Source organism: Solea senegalensis, linkage group LG1 (assembly GCF_019176455.1).
Source record: "Solea senegalensis isolate Sse05_10M linkage group LG1, IFAPA_SoseM_1, whole genome shotgun sequence".
NCBI lineage: Eukaryota > Metazoa > Chordata > Actinopteri > Pleuronectiformes > Soleidae > Solea > Solea senegalensis.
This window is the reverse complement of record NC_058021.1, coordinates 41,540,645-41,566,527: the sequence shown is the minus strand read 5'-3', so window position 1 is coordinate 41,566,527 and position 25,883 is coordinate 41,540,645. Positions and strand designations below refer to the sequence as shown.

The 25,883-nt window shown below is 40.0% G+C and overlaps 3 protein-coding genes across 9 annotated transcripts in view; 2 read left to right on the top strand and 1 right to left on the bottom strand.

Annotated features, from left to right (window-relative positions):
* LOC122781817 (guanine nucleotide exchange factor VAV3-like) overlaps nt 1-8,208 on the bottom strand; it is a 45,398-nt gene extending 37,190 nt beyond the window's left edge. For all 5 annotated transcript variants that reach the window (XM_044045874.1, XM_044045857.1, XM_044045894.1 and 2 more), the window contains exons 1-2: nt 7,778-8,208; nt 3,848-3,964 (exon numbers count right to left, since the gene is read on the bottom strand). In XM_044045874.1, the coding sequence (XP_043901809.1) occupies nt 3,848-3,964; nt 7,778-7,981 (321 nt within the window). In that variant the 5' untranslated portion in view covers nt 7,982-8,208. The remainder of the gene's footprint in view (nt 1-3,847; nt 3,965-7,777) is intronic.
* Nucleotides 8,209-10,932: 2,724 nt separating this feature from the next.
* dcaf8 (DDB1 and CUL4 associated factor 8) lies at nt 10,933-18,096 on the top strand. 3 transcript variants are annotated; one of them, XM_044027096.1, is made up of 13 exons: nt 10,933-11,172; nt 11,654-11,727; nt 11,815-11,907; nt 12,112-12,791; nt 13,036-13,176; nt 13,280-13,374; nt 13,838-13,948; nt 14,055-14,185; nt 15,114-15,221; nt 15,311-15,441; nt 16,434-16,553; nt 16,805-16,921; nt 17,333-18,096. In XM_044027096.1, exons 2-13 carry the CDS (start codon nt 11,691-11,693, stop codon nt 17,438-17,440), a joined length of 1,872 nt encoding a protein of 623 aa, XP_043883031.1. In that variant the 5' UTR covers nt 10,933-11,172; nt 11,654-11,690; the 3' UTR covers nt 17,441-18,096. The 3 variants fall into 3 exon arrangements, with proteins under 3 accessions (XP_043883031.1, XP_043883039.1, XP_043883047.1); XM_044027104.1 differs by lacking the exon at nt 10,933-11,172 and adding an exon at nt 11,187-11,531; XM_044027112.1 differs by lacking the exon at nt 10,933-11,172 and adding an exon at nt 11,518-11,576.
* Nucleotides 18,097-20,664: 2,568 nt separating this feature from the next.
* Nucleotides 20,665-25,324, top strand: tmem59 (transmembrane protein 59). Its single transcript, XM_044027084.1, has 8 exons — nt 20,665-20,871; nt 21,059-21,164; nt 22,478-22,572; nt 22,657-22,809; nt 22,921-22,993; nt 23,528-23,639; nt 23,993-24,110; nt 24,578-25,324. Exons 1-8 carry the CDS (start codon nt 20,710-20,712, stop codon nt 24,725-24,727), a joined length of 969 nt encoding a protein of 322 aa, XP_043883019.1. The 5' UTR covers nt 20,665-20,709; the 3' UTR covers nt 24,728-25,324.
* Nucleotides 25,325-25,883: the final 559 nt, after the last annotated feature.

Sequence of the window (25,883 nt, the reverse complement as noted above, 5' to 3'; positions counted from 1 at the left end):
ATAAGTATTTTTGAGATTAGGGTTATGGCCCACAGACGGAGTAAGACTGGGGTTAGGTAAGGTAACTACAAATTCAATTCCTGTATACAACCCATAGTTACTGTACGTTTCGTTGTCTCCATGCACAACCATTTACCACAGATCATTCTAAGCTGTCTCAGTCGGTCTGTTCAGAAAGATTTAAAGCAACACCATGCACATTTTTAAAGTCTAGAAACACATTGTGATGGCTCACAGGCTCATAACAGAGAGAATAGTGCATCTTTCCCTGAACTCAGATTTCCAACTCTATGCCACCTCACCAAGAATCACTACAAACATTAATATAAGTGGCTATGGTAACGGCTACGTTGATGGCTGGAAAAGCATGTAGCTCTGCTTTGGAAATGGTGCATCTCTGGCAAAAAGAAAAGTTGGCATCTTATTGTATGTCAACTGAAGCTGAAGCTGCTGAAAAACATCTAAACGTGGGACTAAATGGTTATGAGAAAGTGAGAATGGGGTATTAATGATGGAGAGCTCCCCTATACACCTGCCATTAAAATGTGTTTTCTGTGATCAGATTGCAATGATATCAAATAAATATCCAGAGGACGGATTGTTATCCAGGCTGGGAAAGATGTGGTCAGAGACGCATTGTAACCACATTGAACAGAAGTGTAAATGCAATAAGTCTCCGATGCGTCTCCGCCACACCAACAACTATGTGAGCGGAAAAATGTCGGTGGGTCCATGAAACGTGAAAGCGACAACACAAGTGTGCTGTCTCCTCGTGTGTTTCCTGTTTGTCGAAGAAGACTTCCTGACCTGCTTCAAAAAGCAAAGTCCATACAATAAGATTGTTGTTGCAGCGCACAGGACGTGACACTGTGGTCTGCTGCTGGACATCTTTGCAGAAAAAGTGAAATGACTGTGATCGGACAGCAATCGGATGTTGATGTGGACACCAGAGACGCATGATGAAACCACATGTAAAAGCATGTGGTGAAGCGCTATCTGATCGCTATCTGATCGCTATCTGATCGCTATCTAATCACAGAAAACGCATTCTAATGCCAGGTGTAAAGGTGACTCAATCTACCAGAATCATGAAATTCAAGTTCAAGAGTAATGCTGATCTGACTGACTGGCTTATACAGAATATTAAACTATGGCACTGAACTAAAGAGTGAACAATAATAAAAGGAAACCATTTAAATATAAAGAGTATAAGATATTTCAGGATGGAAGTAAATAGACTTCAAAACTGTGTGTTTACCTATAGTTTTAACGACCGGCATTACGCAAACCCAAAAGCAGCTATAAGTTGTTGATAGTTAGATAAATGTCTAAAACCATAAGAATTTCATATGGTCCTTGAGTGCAATGAGTGCAGTGATGATAGTGATGATAGTGATGAAACAGACAGCTGACGAGGACACACACAGCCATATCTCTGCGACACATCAGGGTAGAACTGTCCAACTGCTCAACTTCTGGCTTCAGCAGCAGCTTCATATTCACCACACAGACACAAGCCTGAGACATAAATCTTAAGATAGATAAGATGTAAGACAATCCTTTATTAGTCCCACAATGGACAAGGTAACGTTGCCACTGCAGTAAAGACCGTAAAGGTAAATAACATACATGCATTTTCACATCTATGAATTTACAATATCGAAGAAATTGACTCTTGAGATTATAAAACTAGAATTTAAGGATACATACAGTATGAGGAAAAGCAAATATTTTTGCTGTTAAAAGGGTACAATTATTTCAGGCTAAGGCAGTAAATACTCTCTCAGACCTGCAGGCTGCTGCATGTGGTGAGTGTACATGCTGCCCAGGGGTGACGCACAAGAATGTAGGTTAGAAGGCTCTTATTAGATATTCAGTGGACTAATGTTCAGTCTACAGGCCCAGTTGGCACAACTCAACCCGAGTGGATTAGACTGGCTGAGATTTGAGATGTTCTCTTTAGATGTTCAGCTGTACAGTACAACACCACCTGAAGCTCGTCCAGTCCAATCGCTAAACCAACATTTGTAAAAATGATGCAGTGAACTCTCCTTCTGCAGAGGCTTGCTTGTTTAATGGACAACTCTTGGACATGACTGAGATTGATGTACTGTACATATTTGCAGGCACCTCCTCCCTCCCCTGTGGGATTACTAGTGGCCAGATTAACTGCAAGCTTCTTTAGAATGTATTACACTGAACTGAAAGAAAATGGACTGTGTGAGGAAACTGCATGCAAGGCTCAACATTGTACTACATTAATCAGTTCCCTAATACTAAAGACCACTTAGTATTCCCTGCAGAGATTTGAGTTAAACACTGTAATCATGTGTAATACGCCTAAATGAAAACAATTAATGAACCTTTCCCTGTGCTGTGTCTAAAGGAGCCTGGAAAGCTAAGACATAAATACCTGAGAAGCACACATCCCTGAAAATCTCTAAAAAGTACACATAGTTTAATCGAGATATTATATTGTAATATTAAAAATATTTATGTGTGTGTGTGTGTCCTTTTTTCCTCTAATTGCAAGAACAAGCACTGATATAACTGTTCATGTTTGATGAAATTATTTGAAACAACAAATACATCATACTTAGTTACATATATTAGTAATACGTGGATTGTCTATATAAAATCACATGTACCAAACAACAGAACTGTGGGAGTGCGACTTCTCAGAGTGAGTGTTCTTTCTTCATCTGAGTTCATTTAGGCTTCTGTGCTAAGAGTGAGTCCACTGAAGTAGCTGAGAGGAGTGCACTACAAACCCACTGACCCACTGATAACGCTGTGTCGCTCACACAATAACACAGCAATCCTCCAACCCTTCAGACATGCACAGGGGAGATACCAGGCCAAATTACAGATGCTTCTAAATAAACACAAACACACACAAACACACACAATAGGGAAGGGAAACACATCATCACACATCTCGATTTACACTATCTCATATACAGTATGTTAAAATTTACTTTGGACAATTTAGAGTCCACTCCAATCACTTCTCTGTTGAGATTAACAAGACCTCAGTTTAATTCAAAATCATTTTATTTTGGTACATTTTAGTTATCTGTAGCATCTGCCCCTGAGATCAGGTCCACTATTAGCCTACATAACTAGATCTCTCCAAATTAACAGTGTTGCCTATAAGGACAGGCATATATTAAAGGACATTGATCTTATCATTTTATAAAGTGATATTGGGTCAATCAACCGAAGACTGATTATACTGATTAAACTTATTTTCTTTAAACTCAGTCCTGACCTTGGTAAGGATGGACATTTCTAGCAAAAACACTATTTGGATGTTCTAAAGTGCAGTGCATGAGAGCTAGTGAAAGTAATGCAGGGGTCACAGCATATTGCGCAGCTCATGAGATGCATTCTCTGACCCTGGTTAATTCCATCACTTCTGCTGAATCTATAGTGTAGTGCACTTAGAAGAGCAGCTTCAAGATGCATTCAAGAAACCTTCATCACTTTCATCACTTCTGCAAACATAAGCCACAATCTAGGATTGGATCATTGCAGTAGAAAGATTTCTTTTTCTAAATGCAATAGTTGTTTGATATTTTTTCAATATGTTACAAATATTCACAGTAACTAAACTAACCTTTTACAATCATCATTTTCTGCTCACATATATAATCACACGTTCTCAAAATTTGACATATTTTCCCAAACAACTCATCTAACAGAGTTACAGTATATAAGGGAAACAACCAATCCTCATAATCGCTCATCTGCGGTCTATGTGGACTATAGAGGAGCTCATCGTGACTAAAGGAGATGAAGAAAAGGGAAGTGACAAAAAAAACATCACGATGGACGGCGGTGTTACCTTGACGAAGTCCCGGACGTCAAAGAGATCAAACGCTTCAAATAAGTCACTTTTCTTCATCCCAAACACGTCACAGCAAGATGTCAGGAACGTGCGGATGTTCTTCAAGCACAGGAACTGCATGGAGCAACACAGGACAGTTGTAAATTCTTATGTTTCTGTGTTGTTTGGTTCATTTATCGACAAGATTATACAAAAAAAACTACACAACCACTTTCTGTCAAACTTGATTGACGGACAGTTCCTGAAAAGAACACTTTAATCTGACACCAAGTTAGGGCTGTGTGAGGCGGTCAGTGAGAAATATTGATTTGTTGATATATCGATAATCAATATGCCAGGGCAAATATTGATATTTTAATGAATAAATAATAAACAGTCCCTGCCAGTTTCACTCGCCTGGCGTCGCTACTTCATGTGTCGTCATGGCGACGTTAAGCGATGCTCCGTCCACATTCGATACATAGACTTTATACACTTTGTTCCCGTGAATAAATAGAGAAATCCTGCACTTTTAACTTTGAATGAACGTTTTGTTTTCTTGAATTGTTAGACAGATATCTTGATGATTATTGATATGATTGCCTTGTTATTGATCATCACAGAATCGTACCATGATATTATTGGTATCATGGACCATGTACATATTGCATCATAAGGTACAGTAACTTGTAATACCCATCCCTGTTGCTCACGACAGATTTTAATGTCTCCAGTGAAGATACTAACATGGATTTCTATAAAGATTTTTCTCACCCAAATGTGGTTAATGTTTGATCAGAACCAGTTGCTAAGTCTGTGTCTGAAAGTTCCAGTGCTCGTATCTATAAAAACTTAAATAAAAGGAAAATAACATTTGTTTGCAGACGCTGTGTCTGATTTAATGAACTGTTCTAAATGGTCGTACAGTGACTTTATAACCAGAACCCTGTGAGTTTCACAACGACGGCACAAAAGTGAAAGTGAGCTACACCACAAAGTGAAAAAGGTTTCGTCGCGCAACATCAAACCACTGACAATGTGCTTGCTTGGTGTCACTTCCTGTTAGGATCAGGGTTTCTGTGGGAAAAGTGCAGACAATGAATTATGGTTATAGGTTTGGATTTGGAGGTCTGATTATATAGGTTGGTCCAGTTGAACTAAAAAAAAAAAATCATCATTTACACATTTGCACATTTTACACATTACCTTTGCCATTTCAGTTCATTATTAAGTGATGACTAAACAAGAATGTAAATATGTGATCATTTAGAGAAATCCTTGGGAACAGATGGACCCATTTTTATCAGTCCATCGTGGCGGCGCCTGTAATTACTCCACCGCCCTCTGGGGTCCTGTTTGTCTGCAGAGGAAGGGCATTAACATGATGGCATTGCACCGCTGCCAGCTTCATAACCCAGAGTACAGTCATAGTCCAGCTCTTCACCGACTTTGAGAGCAAAACCGAGCACGTAAAGCACTTTTTTAATGATTATTTATTATCTTAATTTATTTTCAGTAGGTATGCGAGTAAATAAGACTTAATAATAATACTTATTCATGCATGATCCACACACATATGACATGTCAGATGTCATGTTCAAGGCCTTACATACAGTATGATAAAAATAGTAACTTTTGCATCCCTCTACACTGCTCTCTTACCGTCGAGTCTATTACTTCCGTGTCCTTGTTTCCACTTCCAAGATCAGAGGTCAGCCGGGCACAATGAGAGGGCCATTTCAAATCTGGCACACATGCATTTTTCAGCAATAGTCAAATGACCTACAGCTGCAGGCTGTGACTATCCATTGTTCAGCACCCTGTGTTTGCTTTCAGCATCTGTGAAGATGATGAAAGGCAAGTGCACTGACAGAGCATACAGCTACAGAACACTGCCATTGTAGAAGAAGGAGCACGACCAAACACCCAGCTATAGGACACTGACATTTATTATCCAAAGATCTTTGAAGGCATATAGCATTTTTTTGGCTAAATAAAGAGTATAGATAAGTAAAAAAAATATCTGATTAAAGCTTGAAGCCAGTAATAAATTGCCAGAGTGACATTTGTACGTGTTCTTCATAGCTTTGTATGTGTTCTTCATAACTGTGAGTTTCTTGGAATCAATGAAACAGTTTCTAATGCTTGCTTGAATTAGGTCGATGCACAGGAAGTCTCGCTCTTATCAAGAAATATCGCAAACATGCATGAAAACTAATAATGAGGAGGGATATACAGTATGTGTTGTTTCTTGCTTTAAACATCTGTGACATGGTTTTTCACAAAATATAGTTATTAAATTGTATTTTATTCTACGTCATTTTAAATAAACTGACTTAATAATATCTATAGCAAGGACATCCGGTGTCCATGATAGAGAGAAGAAAGAAAGAAACATTCTTGAAAAATGACTAACCACAAGCCTTTGCACAAATTGTCAGAGTTCCAACCAAGGGGTGGATCAAAGCCAGGATTTTATCAGGCAGGAGGAATGATGAGTGAAGAGAACTCCGTCAAACCTCGGACCATTCATTTAGGTTTTTACAGGCTAAAGGACGTTTAGCTCTGTGTCACTTATGCCAGAGTAGTCATTACAAACAGCAGGCAACACGTTTGTTTGGGTTAATTATGTTATTTAGAAGAAATAGATGTGTACAGACAGGTCCACATCACACAGTATAATCCCCAGAGTCTGACTGAGGTCACTCTGTGGCCTCTGTGTTTACAGTGACAGATATCACAGTTTGAAAGTGTGCCAAGGAAAAAAGAAGGAAAAGAAAGAAGGCTAACAGTTTCCCAAACTTTGGACAGATGGTTCAAAAGCTCAATTTAAGATGCAAATCTTGACATTTTCCTCTTTTGAAATAACCTAGATACTGCGCACATGCATTTGATTTCAACATTTCTTTTTGTGGTTGTGGGTTTAAGACCTTTATTTGAACATTCCCAGCCAGTATGTCCAAGATTATAACACTTATGGGACGACATAAGTGTTACAACTCAAGCCCACTTAGTACCCTTTCCAGGCTACCTGGGTACACAGTGGGCATGGGCTCAAAGAGGGCAATTGTGCAGGTCCCAAATTAGTAATTAGCAACTATTCTGGCTAATCAGGGTGATGTGTAATAATATGGAATCATTTGTAAAACCAGACAACAGGGTGAATGAGAAGATTTCCAGTAAATCATGGACTAAAGAGATGTAAGTATTTTATAGGATATTGATTTACAACACATTTACCACAATAACTTAACGTGCCGCACAAACACAATTTTGTGCCAGAAAATTACTGGCTACATTTTAAGCAAACTGCCAAATTAAGAACATATATGTTCAAATCAAGCATAATTATTGTGCTGAACCTTAAGTCCGTCAAAGTAATCCTTCCCATGGACCATGGCTGATTTAAAATGGTTCATGAATTACGCAGATTGGGTGAAATGGAGAGTCACACTTTCCTCTGTATATTGTCCTCACTGTGATGATGTAAGAGAACACCTTTACTGAATGATATGTATTCTCAAACTCACTGATGAAGACAGAATGGAATGGGTGTTTAAGTTAAATCTATAAAAGTTGGTGCACCTTTGTTTGTAAAGTCTGGGGGAAAAACACTGTGTAGTGTGTGATTTGTGTGCTACTGTGGTTTGTTGCTGCTCTGTATATTTAAATAATGGTGTCTTGTATGCCCATTTGAGCTCGATTCGATTTATTCTTTATGCATGACAAAATAATAATAGTAAACAACTTTATGGGGCCCACAAGGTAGCTGTGATGTTTTTGTTGTGTTTTGATTTTCCCTCAAAAAAGCAGCTGCTTTGATTCATGCACTCACTAAAGCCGTTTACAGTGAGGCATAAAATACATACAAATAGAGGAAATTTAAAATGTAACACAGATGTGTACAGAGCTTGTATTTAAGTGAACATGTTCAAACAGGATGTGTACCTGTGACATCTGTGGCCGGAGGTTTATCTCCTTCAGGTTGATGGTGTGAGGTCTCAGGTTGTTGAGCAGCTGACACAGCAGCACCCCGTCCCGCAGGGTCTGCGCCAAGTCGAACACCTGCGCCGTGTCCGCAGTCACCCGGTGGTTCACCGGCAGCACTTTGCAGCTGATCAGCCACACTGCACATTGCCTCCAGTACTCCATAATAAATATCACAGGAAACAGCGGGTTAATGTAGACTCTTAGTTCAGACTTCCTGTTTCAAACACGTGCATGTTTTGGAGTAAAGGAGCAGCGTTCCGTTCCGTTCCGTCCCGTGCGCTCGTGGCTCTGCGCTCCAGCATCGCCTGTGTATATGACACTGACTTTGAGCGCAGCAGCAAATGCGCGCAGCACCGTGAAACCCCCTCTGACTGTCTCACTCAACTTCCCCTTCCTCCTTCTGGAAGTGACATTTCCTCTGAGGTGGTCGCTGCCCTCATGACTCACTTTAAATGTCCCCCGCACTACTGCGATGCGTGGAGTTCAGACACACCTGCAGAACCCCACTGCAATTACTGACACACGGCTGCTACTGCGGTTTGTTAACCTCATAGACTTAACACATATAAATGTTTGTGATTTTTTGATTTTGATTTTGTAAATAATAATCATTTTTATATATCATTTTATGACAATAAATACATCTAAATATTAAAAGACAGAGGGAATATTGAATCCAATAATAAATGAGATGGCAAACAAAATTCATATCAGTCTTAATTGAATTATAAAAAATGATTCTAAATCACAGTATAAATCATGCCAAGAGCAAATGCGTGCATAATCAACAAACTAATTTATAACCATAATATCTGTAACAACTAATATCATTTTAATTTGGTAAGCAAATGAATCACAACTTCATTTTATGCAAATACACATAAATCTGAACTGTCATGACCCATCTGTGTGTCCCGACCCAGACTTTGGGAACCGCTGTGTTAGTAAATCCCAAAAGATGCTATATGCTAAATCAGCCTGGGCACAGAAACTGTAAAAGTGTTAATATTTTGTCCCATTTTGTTGAATGTTTATCAACCATTTAACATATTTAACTGCATGTTTTCCATTCAGGAGATAATCACTAAAAATGTCAGCACTTGCTGGTGCTAAATGAAGTATGAATAGTGCATATGAGGAATTACATGTGGGTAATCCTTCACCCCCACACTCAGCTGACATTCCATGTGGATTATATGCAGCTTTGACTGAGTTTGGGGCAGATATGAGATGTGATTTCAGTATCATCACTTGCATAAGTAGAAAAGGGATGAACAAGAGGCAGAGAGAGAGGGAGGGAGGGAGGGAGAGAAGGACATCTTCCTGCCATGGGATTAACTGTGGTCCACTGTCAGCCGGCCCATGACATAAACACAGGAAGGAAGCTGAGGGACCACGTCATGTTTTAGTCTCAGTGAGAGATCCAGATGTTTCCAGCAGTGAACAGGACTTCAACGGGGTTAATGCGTTGACTTGGAAGATTGTCTGTTCTTACTTATGATTAATCAGAATCAAACCCACACCTGCAGGGAATTTAGTGGAAGGTGGAAAGAATTGACTGGAAAATCCATCCATCCATCTTTTCATCTTCTATCACTTTATCCTCCACAATGAGGGTCACGGGGGGTGCTGTGCCATCTCAGCTGACATAGGGCGATAAGCGGGGCACAGTCTGGACAGTTCACCAGTCGATATAGGGACACACAGTCAAACAACCATTCACTCTCACAATCACACCTATGGTCAATTTAGAGTGTTCATATTGCATGTTTTTGGACTGTGGGAGGAAACTGAAACTGACTGAAAAATAGTTGTTGTTTTTTAAAGTCCAGCTGAAATAAAATCAATTTTGAAGAAAACATGACAAGGTCGGCAACTGCTCAGGTGTGTGGAAAAAAAGGAGGGTCCATTAGAGTACAGCTTACCACCACTGGGGGGCGCCAAAGTTCGAGGGGCCCTTTTGATTAAGAGGGTGTAATAATTTGTGATTGTAACATATAACTGTGGAGGGCAGCATTCCACCACTCAGTGTAAAAAATAAAGATTAAAAGATAATAAAATATAGACGACTCATTTTGTGAAGAAAAACAAAATATAAGGCTTTCATCAAAAAATTATATTAAAAAAATAGAAATAAAAGTAATTGTTTAAGTCTTGTGAGAACGATGGCACTCATACAGACACCGGGACAGTGTAGTCAATATTTTCAAATTAACAGATCAATAGATAAATCGGCTGCTTTTTAATCAACAATGCTCTCATGGTTTTTATTCTTTTTTTATTATTTCAGCATCATTCAGTTCACTGTTTTGGTTTGATATCACACACACAGTGGTAGGAGGGGGGTCATAAATGATTTTGATTATTATTTAATAATTGGTGGTACTTACCACAACTATATTATTGTTAACAATCCACAATGTCTGTTTGTTGATTTATTTATTATTGTTCTGTATTACATTATAGGATATTGTTATATTGTGTATGCTATATTATTGCATATTAAAATCTAGATTCATCTTTAAGTATGTTCACATCTAAATAGTGTTTATTACTTGGTTTTATTTTGTAGCTGAAAATTGCCCATTTGCACATCTGTTCAAGTTTTAAAAACCAAAATGCACTGTTTGCTGTATTTTATTTTTTAATTCAAGATAATAAAAAACAAGAGTGAACTGGTTTGGTGTAAATAACACAACTATAATTAATGTAATCTGTTTGTATCAATGTTAGTCAAGCACAGGTGACTCCAAAGTGGTGCCACTGAATACTATACAATCTATTAGTAGGCTATTTATATATGTTGTAGGTCTTTTTTTAAAAACCTATTTTCACTTATATTAACGCTCGAATATCCCCCATGAACATCAACTAGGGATTGTCATTGTTATTATTAATAAAATAATATTCAGTGATGCGCACTCAGGCGCCTTTTATCTTACAAGTCGTACTAGTACTATTGCAAATACTCGTAGTAATTGTTGTGGTAAGAATGGTAGTATGATAGTGTTGCGTGAGCGTTTATTATCTGCAAACGTCCAGAGTTAAAAAACAAAAACAAAAAAAAAACAAGCGAGCACGACACCGGAAATAGAATCACAAATAAAGAAGCTGAACCGTCAAAACATAAACAGAGCAGTCAACCTTGTGTGAACGCTGTTAGCTCATCGTCTGATCGCCATTATACAGAAATATTAATGCACGCAGTCCCAATGTTGTGTGTTTCCAGTCAGAGAAACCCCAGTATAGACACTTAGCTCAACTGCTAAGCAGCGAAGCAGCGCAAATAAATCTGCAGCAAAGATTAGGACTAAACTAAGAAGACGTACGCCTCGTCGGGCCTTCGAATAGAGGTAACGCTAGCTGTGCAGCTAGTTAGCCACGACTAACACTGTTAGCTGCTGTCTCGCCTGTTTTGGGACAACCAGCTGTTTAGTTGCCAAGCGGAGCTGAGCTGCAGTATTTTACTTTCGGTATTTATTGGCCTCAGGGATGCTAGTTAGCATTAGCAGGCGCGAAGAACAGTGCAGTGTCACTTAATAAGGATGCTTGTTGCATTGAAGAGGAGATGTAACTATTTAACAGCACAAAAGCGACAGAAGTCAGACGGGCCTGCGGGGCAGCTAGCGGCTACGACTTAGTTTGTTTACATTGTAATGCAAAGAAAATAACGTTATCCTGCGTTATAGTTAGAAAGCCAGCGATCTAACAGGTAACCTGTGCACACTGAGCGACGTTGGTTGTTGACAGCAGTTTAGTGAGTACATTGTGGTGACGTCAGTCATTCTATATATTACCAAAATATCCTAATGTTGCGTGTGTGACACTTCACAGGCTCTTCCTCGGGTCGACGGAGGACAAAGGGGACAGAATGGCAGAGGCTGACGGCAAATTGACTGCGCTTAACGGTGAATGATCAGTGCCTTTAGTAACATGTCATAACTGTGCTAGCCGACGTGCTTTCCCACTGACTGAATATTGTTTGGTGTTTCCAGGTGGATCTGATGAAAAGGAGCCAGGAGAAGATCAGGACAAGGAGGTAGATGCCTCTGGCAGCAAAGAAGCAGAAACACGGTCTTCTCAAGATGGTAAATCCACTCTTCTGACAAAGTAGTTCCTGTTTTGTGTGGTTTTTGTATGTTTAATCATTTCTCCAGTATGTAACATTTCCAAATGGCTTGAGATGGGATCTCTCAGGTCTCTCAGGACTGATGACGATAGTGGCACTGAACTTGGCCAAAGTTGTCTGAAACTTATTTCTTTCTTGTGTCTGGGTTTCCTTTTTTCTGTAGCTCCCAAAGAATCAGGGGAGGCATCTGGAGACAAGCCTATGCCAGACACAGAAGGGGAGATGTGCACAAACAGAGGGGCAGGGGAGGAAGAGGAGGAGGAGGAGGAGGAAGAAGAGGAAGACACAGACAGCATGGATGGCAGTGGTCTCTACTCCCTAACTGAAGATGGTGAAAGAGAAAGTGAGGGAGGCAGGAGAGAGAAGGTAAAGGACACAGATGGCAGCAAAAGGGCAGCGAGAAAGAGAAATAGACCCGGCGGTGGCACAAACCACTCCTCCAGCTCAGACGAGGATGACGATGAGGATGAAGACGATGAACAGAAAGAGGATGAAGATGATGATGATGATGATGATGAGGCTATGGAAGCATGGCTGGGGGCGGAGCTCTGTGATCTCCGTGGGCCTGTATGGCGGGCGGTACCTTCACTGCGCTCCAGGGAGATCGGCAGGGACTCGCACCAGTTTGTGAAGCAGGTGTGTGGAGCCCGGGGCCTCGTGCAGAGGCTGGAGCTCCAGGGCCGCCTGGAGAAGCACACTGGCTGCGTCAACACGTTGCACTTCAACCCCTCAGGCACACGTCTGGCTTCAGGCAGTGACGACCTGAGAGTTGTGATCTGGGACTGGGCTGTCCGACGTGCTGAGCTGGAGTTTGACAGCGGCCACAAGAGCAATGTCTTTCAGGTGAGGGGCAACAATAGTCATGTCAGAAAAGTAACGTCATCAAAAAATATATTTACACTGTTGTGTAAGAGAGAAAATCAAGAAAGCCGTGACAGACAGTGGCTGACATGTGCTTGAAGATTACAATGTAGAGACTGGATTGATTTCATTCATTTTGTCAACAATTATAAATTGTAAATTATAAAACGTGGAGGATAACTGTCTAATCAAAGTGTATTTTTCTTGCTGCTGTTATTGTACCCAGGCAAAGTTCCTGCCCCACAGTGGAGACTCCACCTTGGCCATGTGTGCTCGAGATGGTCAGATCAGAGTGGCCGAGCTTTCTGCCACGCAGCGCTGCAAGAACACCAAGCGGGTAGCACAACATAAAGGGGCAGCACACAAGGTGACTCTTTGCACTGTGCAAAGTTATGTGTTCGTGCTGGTAGACACAGTGGTTGTAAGATTCTCTAATCTGTGTGTCTTGTATCTGTATATTTGTACTTCAGCTGGCCCTCGAGCCAGATTCTCCCTGCTCCTTCCTGTCTGCTGGAGAAGACGCCGTGGTGTTTGGAATTGACTTGCGTCTGGACCGCCCCGCAAAGTGAGACATATGCAAGTTTAAATTAAAGGCTTATTTGTCCTTCCTTCATGATAGATATAACTGTCACTGTCCATGTACTGTCATGCGCCTGTCCCATTGGGATTGTTAATTCATACATCCAATAGAGAGCAGGAAAGAAGGATGATGTGATAATGTCCATCCATCTGTTTTGTACCGTTTTGAGGGTCGCAGGTGGAGCTGGAGCCAATCCTGGCCCACTGCTCTCCATGAGTTCATGTTCTGCAGTGTTTGCTCTGTATAAGATGATAAATGATTAACCATGAGACAGTGGTGGTTTTCTGATACAACTTTGTTGTTGATTTTTAGGCTGTTGAGTCCATATTATAGTCAGTTAAGTTTCCTGTGTGTGTCATACACTGTCTGGACTTTGTGACATTTTGTTGGTTTGCCGTGGCTCATTATAGTTTCTCCTCTTTTGTGTGTCATTACATTTGCGTGGCAGTAAACTGGTGGTTGTGAAGGAGGGCGATAAAAAGGTTGGACTGTACACCATCTATGTCAACCCAGCAAAGACACACCACTTTGCTGTGGGTGGGAGAGATCAGTATGTGAGGTAGGAACCAGTCTTTATTTGAATAAAAATCGAAGTGGAATGCAGCTCAAACTGTCATTTCTCTTTCACTTTCTGTTCCTTTTACTTTCTCTTCTCACTCTCTTAGGATCTACGACCAGAGGAAGATCAATGAGAATGACAACAATGGTGTTTTAAAAAAGTTTTGCCCGTCACATCTGGTGTCCAGCGAGTCCAAAACCAACATAACCTGCCTGGTGTATAGTCATGATGGCACAGGTAAATCCCCTTGCACCATGAAAACACTTGTTTAAAATGTTCTAATTATGTTATAATGACTGTGTCTTAGAAAGAATTTTTGAAAATAACAAAGCCTGCTTGAAGTAGAGCAGCTCTCTGTGACACGTGCATCTGCCAAAGCCAAACTATTGAACATGCATCTAGTTCTTATTTCAATAAAACGATGTTGAATACTCCATCTCACTGTGATAACATTTGATATAAACAAACATAATCTGGCCCTTCACTGAGAGTCGGTGGTTTCTGTGCTCGCCCTTGTCTCAGACGTCCACCGACTTTACTGTAAATCTATAACTTTATTCCTATAGCACTGTTTAGAAAGTGCTTTCACAGAACACATTAATGAAAGCCAAAGAAGAAGACAGACAAGAAACAAACTAAAGTAACACAGAATGAAAAGTAAAATATAACAGTAATAAAAGTTTAAAGTTAATAAGCATTTGAGAGGCAAAGGTTTAAAGGTCAATAATAACTGTCAACCTCAAAGGTCAGGATAAGGGTAGATGGAGAAGTATAAAAACAAGTAAGTGAATAAATATATATGTCAAGGTCACAAAAATGCCAGTCTATAAAAATGGGTTTTAAACGTGATTTAAAAGAGATTTAAAAGAAGAAGTCACTGATGTATTGCAAACAATCGAGGCAGCAAAGAGATCTGGCAGTGGTCATCGCTTCAAAATGCCAAATGTCTCCTTTCTCAATCAAATCATTGAATATCAAAAACCTGCAAATACTGTCAGGTCCAAACTCTTGAAATCACCTTATTTGTACAGATCACCAGAAAAGTCAGGTTCACAGATGATCAAACCTTTTTCTATGATGTCTAATGTTTTTATGGGTCAAACCCTCCCATCTGCTGCCTTTATGGCATCAAAAGAAACTGAATAAAGTCTCTCTGTGAGTCTAGAGCTCCTGGCAAGTTATAACGACGAGGACATCTACCTTTTTGACTCCAACCACAGCGATGGAGCCGACTATCGCAAGAGATATAAGGGACACCGCAACAATGCCACAGGTATTCAATCCATATTCTTGTTACAGCATGAAAGTGACCTGTGTTATTCCTCCTGTGTCATCCTCTCCTTCCATGACTGTCTCTTACAGTGAAGGGAGTGAACTTCTATGGACCATGCAGTGAATTTGTGGTCAGTGGCAGTGACTGCGGACACATCTACCTGTGGGACAAGAATTCTGCACGTATCGTTCAGTTTATGGAGGGAGACAGAGGAGGAGTGGTGAGTAGAGGGAGAACTGTCGATGAGAACTGAGATGTGTGTGTTAGATACCAGGGATGAGCATTTGTAGCGAACAATTCTATTCAAATATTCAATTGTATTTCTCAAATATTCTAAACTCTAGCGCATGAGAGCTGGTTGAAGTAATGCCGTTAACAAGACGCGTTCAAAGTCCCTGGTAAATTTCATCACTTCTGCAAATGTCATCACTCCCACAAACACGCATTTGTTTTGGTGTCTTTTTAATCGGACAAAAATCTAGAAATTATTATTGTAAATCCATTAGCATGGTCATGCTAATTGATTTTTCATTTTAAATTGTTTTTATTGAAATAAAGTAAAATGAAGGCAATTTTAAACGTTTTAAATGCCCTTTTTCTAATTGCTTTACTGAAAATTTGATAAATAGATGTAGAACAAGTATAATAAAAAAAGTGATCCTAAGTAGAAACTGACAAGTGAGCAACCTCATGTTTCTGTTCAGAAGCGGGGTTTACTAATATGACCATCCACGGTGGATGCTATCATTTTCCCGGGTTCGAGCCCCGGTTGGAACAAGGGCCTTTCTGCATGGAGTTTGCATTTTCTCCCCGTGTGTGCGTGGGTTCTCTCCGGGTCTCTATCTTTATGTGGCCCTGCGATGGACTGGCGAACTGTCCAGGGTGTACCCCGCCTATCCCCCGATGTAGCTGAGATTGGCACAGATTGGCTGAGATTGGCACAGCCAAGTTTTAAGTTCAACTTAAAACTTTAAGTTGAACTTAAAATGAACACCAATAGTTAGTTGAAGTATATAGTTGTCACCAGTTAACATTCTCCCTGACGTTAGTCTAAATGCAGTATAATGCAGAAATGTACATGTTATGTATACATTTAATGAAATTGAACATATTGGTTTAATTTTCATGGATTATATGATCTGTAAATGTATCTTTAATGTAACACATCACCACACTAGGTAGCCATTGTTTCCATCATGTCTGTCTCCACAGGTGAACTGTCTGGAGCCTCATCCTCATCTTCCTGGTATGGCCACCAGTGGACTGGACCATGACATCAAGCTGTGGGCCCCCACTGCTGAAAGTCCCACAGGACTCAAGGGGCTTAAAGAGGTATTCCGCTTTATTCTATGGTTCTATTATTGTGTATTATAGCATTGTACCCACCTCTGGCTGCAGGGGTGTCAGTAACATCATCACACAGAGTTTCATGTACTAGTTTGTGTTTAAATATAGTGTTTTGTAATATTTGTGTTAACTGCACAGCAGTGTCACGTGGTTTCAGAGACATGAACGTGTAGGGCCTTGTTTAGCCACATTCTTACCTCTAATCGAGGATGTGTGTTATCTCTTTCTTTACCAAGGTGATGAAAAAAAACAAGCGAGAGCGCGATGAGGACAGCGTGCGCCACGGCGACCAGTACGACACTCAGCTGTTGTGGTTCCTAATGAGACACATGAGGAACAGGCGGCCCATGAGGGTGAGTTCACAAACTCCCCAAACTTTAATTCATATTTCCAAATAGGTTAATCAGGTCACCATTGCATCATGGGAAATGAAAGATTGAGCATTTTCCATCCTTCTTTATTTCATTTTTAACTTAAGAATAAAGTTAGGGCTGTCACAAAAAAAACACATATTTACATGTTAGAGCTGAAATTTATAATAATTGGTGTTTAAATGTAAAACCACATCATGAATGTTTGTTTGACACAAAGGAAATGTTCTTTAAGTGTAAACACTGTGAACTACTATGATTTAAAACATTTTTATACATGAACAGAGAACATTTTTGCATACAGTTTGTTAGGAGGAGTGTGGTTATAGTTGCATATTATTAAATGGTCTTAATTGTGATTTAGTCTGTTTTCTTCTCTCTTCTTTAATGTAGGCTCGTCGTGAGGGTGCAGACCCGGACTCGGATGAGTCCTGGAGCTCTCCAGATTCTTCTGACGAAGAGGAAGGAGGTCCAGACCACGTCCAGTGCATGTCCTCCTGAGCCAGACACACACATACACACACACACACACACACAAGCACTAGGGCTGTTGCTTTTTTACATGAATATCAGAAATCTGGTCAAACTTGGGAGGGACAGTTCAAACCTGACGCTCTGACTGTCTGGAGTCATTTCTGTGTCATCCAGCAGAAGGCGCTGTGAGCACTTTGAACGCCATCTTGCCCATAAGTAAGACGGTGATGTTGTGTTGTTCTGCCGTGAAAATGGAGGACACACCACTGAGCTAAACCGGAGTAACATGCAAATCCATGGACTCAGCTGTTAGCTTTGCAGCTAGCGCTAACAGAATCAGCAGAGGAGGAGGAGCCATCCCAGACAAGTTCAGCCTCACAGGGGTGGGTTCTCTGTGTTGTGTAATATAATTCTTGTTAAATCATGATTTTTGTGAAAAGTGACAGCCCTAATGTGCGCGCACACACACACACACACACACTTTATTGCCCTTGAATTGATGCACATAGGCAAGCACTATTGACACACTGGCACACTCAAACACTGATGAGCCACAGACTTTGGGTGTTTTTTGTTGTTGTTTTTTTTTCTTTCTTACAAAATAGAGTCTCATACAGACAAACATGCATTTACCTAAATCTGCTGTTGAAGTAAAGTGACACAGGTGTGTACACACACGCACACATACACTTCCAGAGGTAATGTTTTTTAGGTTCAGTGAGTGTTTACATCCCTGTAAACCACTCGGAGGCTCCAGTTTGTCCTTATCCTTGTCCCACTACTCCAGTGTATACTGAGGGTGTAGAGCAGCAAGCACCTCCAACTTTACTCACCCTGTAGTAAGCTACTCACACAGACTGCTTATAAAAACTGGATGCAATCTTCCGAAGTAGCAGTTTGCCACCTGGGGGCGACTCCACTGTTTCCGGTCTTTATTAGCACATGATGTTAGTTTTGTGAATGACGTTCCCGTGTAGAGGGAAATACTTGATGAAGCACAGCACATATGAGCAGACACCAGTGTGATTGATAGCTGGTATTGTCTGATTAAGAGCCTGTGAACTTCCAGGTACATTACAAAAAAACCAAAAACAAATCGTTGGTCCGGGCAATTCATGAATGTGGAGGCTTCCAAACGGGAGATTACATCCATTTTTTCTGTTCAGTCTGTGTCCTACATCACCAGCACACGGTCCCTCCTCTCTAAGCTACACACCAACGAGGTTCATCAGTGAGGAAGGACGTAGACTCTCACCCTCATCCCCGAAATGTGACTTTAATGTTTGAACATAAAGCCCCGTCTCAGCCATCCATATTGATTCTTGACCTTGGAGCTTGAGCCAGTGAGTTCCATTACAGGCGACTAAAACTCAGCCCCCCACTACTGAGTGCACTTTGAATCAGGGACGCTTTGGTTTGAGATGCAGACAAAAACATGCACTAAAGCCTGTCATTTGTTTGTTTTTGAGGGGCAAAGAGCTTTTGTCTTGCTTTAGAAAATCCACAATGGAGTTTTTCTTGCATTTTTTATAGGGAGGGGTATTTTTTTTTTTTTGCACTATGGTATTTCTTGAGTAAGAAAGAGGTTTAATTTTTGCTTCCACCAGCCTCTCCTCTACTCCTCCTCGTCCTCCTTCCTCATGTCCACCCACCAACTCTCAGTCCTGATGACCAGAGAATCTTGACTTCAAGGAAGAAATGGTTTTCAGCATGTGCATAAGAAAATACAGACTTCATTTTAGTTTTCTTCTTTTTGAGAGCAGAGCTGACCTGGATCAACTGAAACACGTCCTTCCTGTGAGACAGTTGAGACTGGAATGATCATGGACTCCACTCGTTCTTGCAGTTCTGTTAAAACAAATTATGTGTGCGATGCTAAGTCACATTTGAGGCAGGTCGGATGTCTCTTCTGTCTCATGCCGTGTCAACACGGGCGCAGAGAGGAGGACGGGGGTCGGCAGGGGTCAATATGCTTGCCAGTCATTTGTTGTGTGAGAGCGATAAAGTCCAGCTTTTTCTCATTTTCTATGAGAACCCTAGTTAGTTGAATTTATATGTACATATATAAATATATATTAAAACTGTAAAAAAAAAAAAACTTTAGCAAATGCTGTTTGACTTCAAAGAAGAAAAAACAGATTGAAACATTTGATTGGTAATTGATGCAGAGGTTTATATTCTATATGAGAACAAAGTACTTTTAAATTCAAGAGGAAAAAAAAAGACTCGAGGCTCCATGTTTCCTTTTATGAATGACATCCCTCTGTAATGACCAGAAACACTGTCCTTGTAGGTGTTGATTGAAGTTTAGATTCTTTCTCATGAGGAAAAAAAAAACAGTATTTTCTTTCTATACTTCAATCCATCAATAGAGACAGTGATATTCAGAATTTTTCCCACTGGCTATTTTTGGCATCTTCTATACATACTGAAGCTTTTGATGGAAAAATCTTTCCACCACTGCCTAAAATTGTATTTTACCAGTTGAGTTGGAAATGTGTACAATTTGTGCAATAAACAAAAAGACAGTGCTTCTGATGTTGATGATGTTTGCTGGTCTCATTCTTCTGTGCTCAGCTGGTCACAACGCTTTATATTCTTCACTGTCATGGTTCTCAAACTGTGGTACGCGTTGTGTCAGTGGTACTTGGAGGGAAATCACTACTGTTGATGTGATCAGAGAGTAGAACATTAAACAACTTAACTTAATGTCACCTTATCTCTCGCTCTATTTTAACCCAGTTTAGCATATGTGAGGAAGAGGAGGATGATGAGAGAGCTACACCACTGTTTTTTAGCGTTGGTGATGATGGGGTTACTTTGAGAGCTCAATATTGTGCCAGTCTCAGCTGACAGGACGATAGGCGGGGTCACACCAGCTAAGAAATGACTGTAACAAATATTATTCTCCCATACAGTAAAGAAGAAATAAACAGCCCACCACATGACTCAGGCAAAATACTGTTACACATTTGTATTTACATATTTAAAGTCATAGTAGATCATTTGTATAATCAATAATTCATTTTTTATACATTATAAAATTATAATCAGAGTAGACAATTGAGGCCTAATTACAGAAATAAAGCGCATGACATAACATGTAATGCAGAACACTATTAAACAATAATACAAGTGGAAAGAAGAAAAAGAATTGAGAAGGAAGGGCTGGTGAATGACTTTACAAGGAACACCTGAACACATCACAAGACACATGGGTAATCTCGCGAGATTACAGACTGCTTAAAGAGGAGGAAGAGAAGCGCTGTGTGTTTGTTTAGATTTTCGAGGACAAAATGGGGACTCACTCCGGCTCCGTCTGCTGCTGCTTCTTGGTACTCTTCGTGGCGCTCTCGCGCTCATCGGCATCCTCAGAAGTGTTCGACAGTGTTTTGGGAAGCACCGTCTCTTGCCACAAATCATGTGAAATGACCTACAGTTTGCACACTTATCCGCGGGTGAGTGCTCATCGTCTGATAGCGTTAGCTTATCAACGCTGAAGCTAAAGCAGGCTACTTATCTCCCTCACTGTTTACAAACACTCCGTGGAATCGAACGCTGTCTCCGACGTGGTGTTTTGACACAACTCAAACGTGTAAAGTGCGTCGACTTTGTCGTTCACCGTCCTCTGGTTTGTTTTTGCAGGAAGAGGAACTCTACGCGTGTCAGAGAGGCTGCCGTCTCTTCTCCATTTGTCAGTTTGTTCGTGACGGCGACGACCTGAATAAAACCAAGTCATCGTGCGAATCCAGTGAGTTCCCCTCTTTATCTCGTTATACACCTATACTAGAGCTATGGATAGGAATGGGACAATTAATAGAACTGTACTGTCTGTGTCTCACTCGCCCACATCTCTTCAAACATCTGACATCTCATGATTTAATTATTATTACTTTAAGACCCAGTGTGAACGAATTCATAACGCCTAATGTTAAGACTGTAAAATGCAATTTATGGATTATTTGCGCATACATCTCAATCTCCCTGCCTTACATCAGGGACACAGTTGCCTTACATACAGAAATTATTTGAACACTCCTAGTCTTTCTACTGTTTCCTCCACTATTGTTTTAGTGGCTCTGTGTATCTGTCTGTCTGTTTGTGTTTCCGCCCCTTGCTATTATGACCAACATAACCAACAGAGGCTGACAGAGGCTTGTTGTGTGAATGGGGTGAACCCTAACCCATCTCTGATTGCCTTGTTGGTTTATGTATTGGGTTTATGTGTGGCATGCCACTCAGCCTCTGTGTCATATGCAAAACACATGTCTGTTTGAGCTGCTTTAGAAACGTGGCCACGTTAGATTAGATTTGACTTTATTAATTTTGTTAACTTGTTACAGCAGCTGGGTCTGGAGCACAGCAGACAGTACTACACTAGGATATGAAATATACAAATGCAAAATGGAGTGTTTTTAAATATCCAAGTATGAAAAGTAAAATATTAACACCATTTAAGGTGTACATATAAAAAGTGTTTTGCTACAGATGCAACTAATGATCATTTTCATAATCAGTGGATCAGTCATTTATTTTATTGATTGTGGCCCATAAAATATTCTGAAATGTCCGTTTCCCCATGTTCACAAATGTCTTGTTTCGTACATAAATAAAAATTATACAGTTTTTATTATTAATTCTATGGAGCAAAGAATCCAGAAAGTAGCTGAAAAGAGGCTTGTTTTGATGACAAAAAAAAACCTCAACGCTTAATCAATTATCAAAATAGTTGACAATTACTTCAGTAGTTGGTTAATAATTGACCATTGTAGCCACACTTAATGCTATGAAAACCATTTTAAAGCACATTTATCAGAGTTGGTTTAAATTGTTGCCCATAAACCCTCTACAATGGTGCACACTGGATCTGAAAGGTTTACTTTCACTTAAGACTGTTTGTAAAAAGTAATATCCTGGTAGAGAACGGACAGAAAACCCTTGCACTTTTCATGTTTATCGTGTCTAGCGATATACAAGTGCTCAGCATACATACAGTAGTGTATAATTGGGCCAGTGTGTACACACCTGTCTTACCATCTGCTTGTAACCTCCATACTTTCACAGCCTGTCATGAAGCCTACACACAGTCTGATGAGCAGTATGCATGCAACCTGGGCTGTCAGAATCAGCTTCCATTTGCAGAGCAGAGACAGGAGCAGGTATGCATATGCAATAGTCACACACTTGTCTGTATTGAGTATCCCACTATGTAAGAGTGTACTCAGCACTGCTTGTTTCTGCAGTTGGAAGCCATGATGCCCAGGATTCACATGCTCTACCCCCTGACTCTTGTCAGAGGACTCTGGGATGATATGATGAATCAGGCTCACAGCTTCATCACTTCAACATGGACATTCTACCTACAGGCTGATGATGGCAAAGTTGTAATTTTCCAGGTATTGATCTGAGAGAGAAAGAAAAAACAAAACTTGGTCTTTTAAACTTACTCCGGTTTGAAAAATACACTCTGTTGGAATACTTCACAACCTTGTTCTGTCTTTCAACAGTCTGTGCCAGAAGTCAAGTTTTTCTCCCTGTTTTCGATTGAAAACGACGACAATGTGGAGCAAGAAAAAAGCTGTAAGTCTTCCACACAATATTCTTACACTCCGCTTTCATGTTAGGGTATAGCTAGTGATGTTTCTCTTTTGTTTTTAGGCAATCTTCTAAATAAACATTTAACATAAAATTCAATGTATCTTATTATCAGACCCTGTGGAATATAAAAGAACATTCTTCTGTGCCACAGACATCCATTGTGTTGCTGTAACAGTAACGCTTTTACAATAAAATGTTGAATCTTCTAACTGGTGCAAATCAGTAGTCGTGTCCTATTCTACAGGTTGAAAAAAAACCCTCCACTAATGATACATCCTTAATTATATTTGTCTTGTCAAACTGGGGGAAATGGTTTCATATCTTTAGTTGTCATACAAAAGAAAGCACTGAGAAAGTAACATTTTAGTTTTAGATATTGTTATTGACCGGACAAATATTAAATGGCATATGTTCTTAAAAGCACTTGCATTGAGGTCATCTATTAGTTCTTCTAAGGCCCCAAGGGAAATAAATAAATAAATATGAATATTTCACCTCTTATTTCTCATTTTCTAGTCCCTGAGCTGAGCAGACCAGTTTACAAAGAATACCAACGCTCTTTTATTCAGGAGAGGGACCGAGACTTGACCGGGGACGATGAATATGGCCTGTTTGGCTGTCTTTCGAGGTCAGTTGGTTATCACGCACCCTCAGCCTACACTTTATTCAGAGCGGGTAGTAACTTTATTATCGGGTAATCAATGAAGACGGCCGTTTTGTTTGTCAGTTCTTTTTGTCCTGTCTGTCTGTCTGTCTGTCTGTCATCGCATCATATGGATTGATGAGTTGTGGCTGTGCAAAAATCCTATAAAAGTCTGTTAATATGAAATACTGAAGTAGTGGAGGTCAGCTGATGAATATCGGGTGTGTTCACATCTTAATTAAACTCAACTGAGACGGATGTTTGTCACATTATTACCAGTGGGGAATTTCTAATTGCAATGGCAGTGCACAGGATGAATATTTGCATCGTCTTTATAGGAACCCTTGGCTACCAGGATGGATCCTGAGCACAACTCTGATCCTGTCTGTGTTGGTCCTGATCTGGATCTGCTGTGCCACTGTGGCAACTGCTGTAGACCAGTATGTACCAGCTGAGGTAAGTGCCACACTGCCTGTGATACAAGCTTAATCTTGGTATGGAAATGTTTATATGGAGATTCAGGGTGTTTGAGATTTGTCCACCCCGTCGTCTATTGTTGTGTGATTGCGATGCAGTCTGGTGTTTGCAACCGCTCAACCAATCAGACCAATGATCCTGATGACTTATGCGGAGCAAGAATGTCGACAAACGACTGGGAGGAGCTCCAGCACATGCCGGGGAAGTGCATGTTTGATTGTAGAAAACCAACTCCACCAAACATGAGTCTTGAGTGGGTTTCTGTGTCGGTCATGACCATTAACCATATTTTTATTGCATCAAGTAACTCCTAACATAACTTATTTAAAAACAGAATTTTTAGGTTTGCTCATCGACTAACATGGAGAAGGTTGGGGTTTATCACCTTTTGAGATGCTTTCTTGGCATGCTTTTTTTTTTATTGACGTTTTATTATTGCCTTTCAGAAACTAAGCATCTATGGTGATGGAGACATCAAGGAAAAGAAACTGATTCCATATCCAGCATCCTCCTTACTGATCGTCACTTCCAAAGGGGCAGAAGAAGAGGCTGGGCCACTCCCCTCCAAAGTGAACTTGGGTCAGTCTGACGTCTAGAAGCCAAAACTGAAACAGAAGGGACATTTTGCTCTACAAATTATCTTAAGTTGATTTTTTTTGCTCTACAAATTATCTTTTTTTTTTTTTTTTTTCTTTTTTTAATCCTCTGGCACGAGACCTGTGCTTCTTGTGGTCCTAACAGGAGTTAGTACTTGCAAAACATTTTGTATCACTGATATCATGTCTCGTCTTGCTTTTCATGCTTTTATAATTGGAGTGATGTGTGGCTTTTTCCCCTGTGTATTGGTATAATCGAGGCATTATAGTAATGGAAATACAAGTCAAATAGGTTTGGGATTTTTCCTCCAGTTTGCATTAGCACTCGTGTACTTTATTAAATGTTTATATGAACTGCTTGACTTGAACTAAGAAGTGAAAAGTAGCTTCATCCAGAATCTCAACTTTTGGTGGCTGTACTAATGTTTCTGTTCATGATTCTACTGCTGTGATTTCTAAATTATAATGAATTTTACAATAAAATTCTATGCTCTTGATCTTAATGAATAGTGATGGTTACATGCAGTAGTTCCCCACCCACTTTGTTGTTTTCTACATAACATTGAATCAACATTAAAGTGGAGTGAAGTTGTTGGACTTGATGTGACTTTTATTTATTTGGACCAGAAGCTGTTACTGCTAGCTTTGATACAGAAACATATTTGGACCATTGTTGGTTTAAAAAAAACATTTGTTTACAACATGGAAGTGATTATGAGGAGAAATCACTCGCTATCATTATCAGCAACAATCATTGTAATAAAACAGTGCCTCAATGTTGATGTAAAGGGCTTCAAATGGTATTTTAATAACATAATTTCAGTGCAAGAAAAAATAAATGCATAGCAGGAAAGTGAACACACTGTCTTACACAGCCACAATGGTAAGCTGTTAAACATCTTTTCATGCATAATATATGGTCAAGCTGATTATTTGGGGGTATTCAGATCAAGTAAAGACTTTGCTTTCCCTCAAACTGTTTCAATCAATTTAAAATGGCTGTTTCAATAAAGTTATACATTGATAAGAGTTCAATTTTAGATACTTTTATTGCATTACATGTCATTTAGCAGATACTTTTATCCAAAGTGACTTACAATAAATGCATTTCAACATTTGGGTAAAAACAAGAGCTAGAAATATATATACTGTATGT

Coding starts and splice junctions, on each gene's coding strand:
- dcaf8 (XM_044027096.1), top strand. CDS start 11,691: ATGGCAGAGGCTGACGGCAAATTGACTGCGCTTAACG. Junction 13,949..14,054: donor GGGAGAGATCAGTATGTGAG/GTAGGAACCAGT, acceptor TCACTCTCTTAG/GATCTACGACCAGAGGAAGA. Junction 14,186..15,113: donor GTATAGTCATGATGGCACAG/GTAAATCCCCTT, acceptor CTGTGAGTCTAG/AGCTCCTGGCAAGTTATAAC.
- tmem59 (XM_044027084.1), top strand. CDS start 20,710: ATGGGGACTCACTCCGGCTCCGTCTGCTGCTGCTTCTTGGTACTCTTC. Junction 20,872..21,058: donor GTTTGCACACTTATCCGCGG/GTGAGTGCTCAT, acceptor TTGTTTTTGCAG/GAAGAGGAACTCTACGCGTG. Junction 23,640..23,992: donor CTGTTTGGCTGTCTTTCGAG/GTCAGTTGGTTA, acceptor TCGTCTTTATAG/GAACCCTTGGCTACCAGGAT.